Source organism: Fonticula alba (genome assembly GCF_000388065.1).
Source record: "Fonticula alba strain ATCC 38817 unplaced genomic scaffold supercont2.46, whole genome shotgun sequence".
Classification (NCBI taxonomy): domain Eukaryota; order Rotosphaerida; family Fonticulaceae; genus Fonticula; species Fonticula alba.
The window spans coordinates 12782-13105 of record NW_009243016.1 but is presented as its reverse complement, the minus strand read 5'-3'; the positions used below and the strand labels follow the sequence as shown (position 1 = coordinate 13105).

The window sequence follows — 324 nt, the reverse complement described above, 5'->3', positions numbered from 1 at the left end:
GCACACACACACGCACGCACATCGGCTCAGGTGCCGACTTCCAGACCATCTCCAGCTCGGTGCAGGTGGGCACCCGGCCCGGCATCGCCGCCGACGCCAACCCTGGCCTCGGGGCGCTTGTGGCCCTGGCCTGGGACTCGGACCCGGCGCAGCGCCCGCCGGCAGCCGCCTTCCGCGTCCAGTGCGCCTCGGCCCTGGCACTCCGTGGCTGACGAGAGGCCCTCGCCCGAGAGCGGCCCCACATCACGGGACCCCGTGCTGAACCGTCTCGCCTTCAGCCTCTCCCAGAATATAGTGCTCCGCGGCCGAAGCTCCACCGGAGCG

General features: G+C 72.2%; 1 protein-coding gene across 1 annotated transcript; it reads left to right on the top strand.

Moving 5' to 3' along the window:
• Positions 1-30: 30 nt before the first annotated feature.
• Positions 31-212, top strand: H696_06270 (hypothetical protein; the record flags this gene model as incomplete). Its single annotated transcript, XM_009500012.1, has 1 exon — positions 31-212. A coding segment is annotated over one exon (180 nt), but the record flags the coding sequence as incomplete, so codon positions are not given.
• Between the last annotated feature and the right edge of the window lie 112 nt (positions 213-324).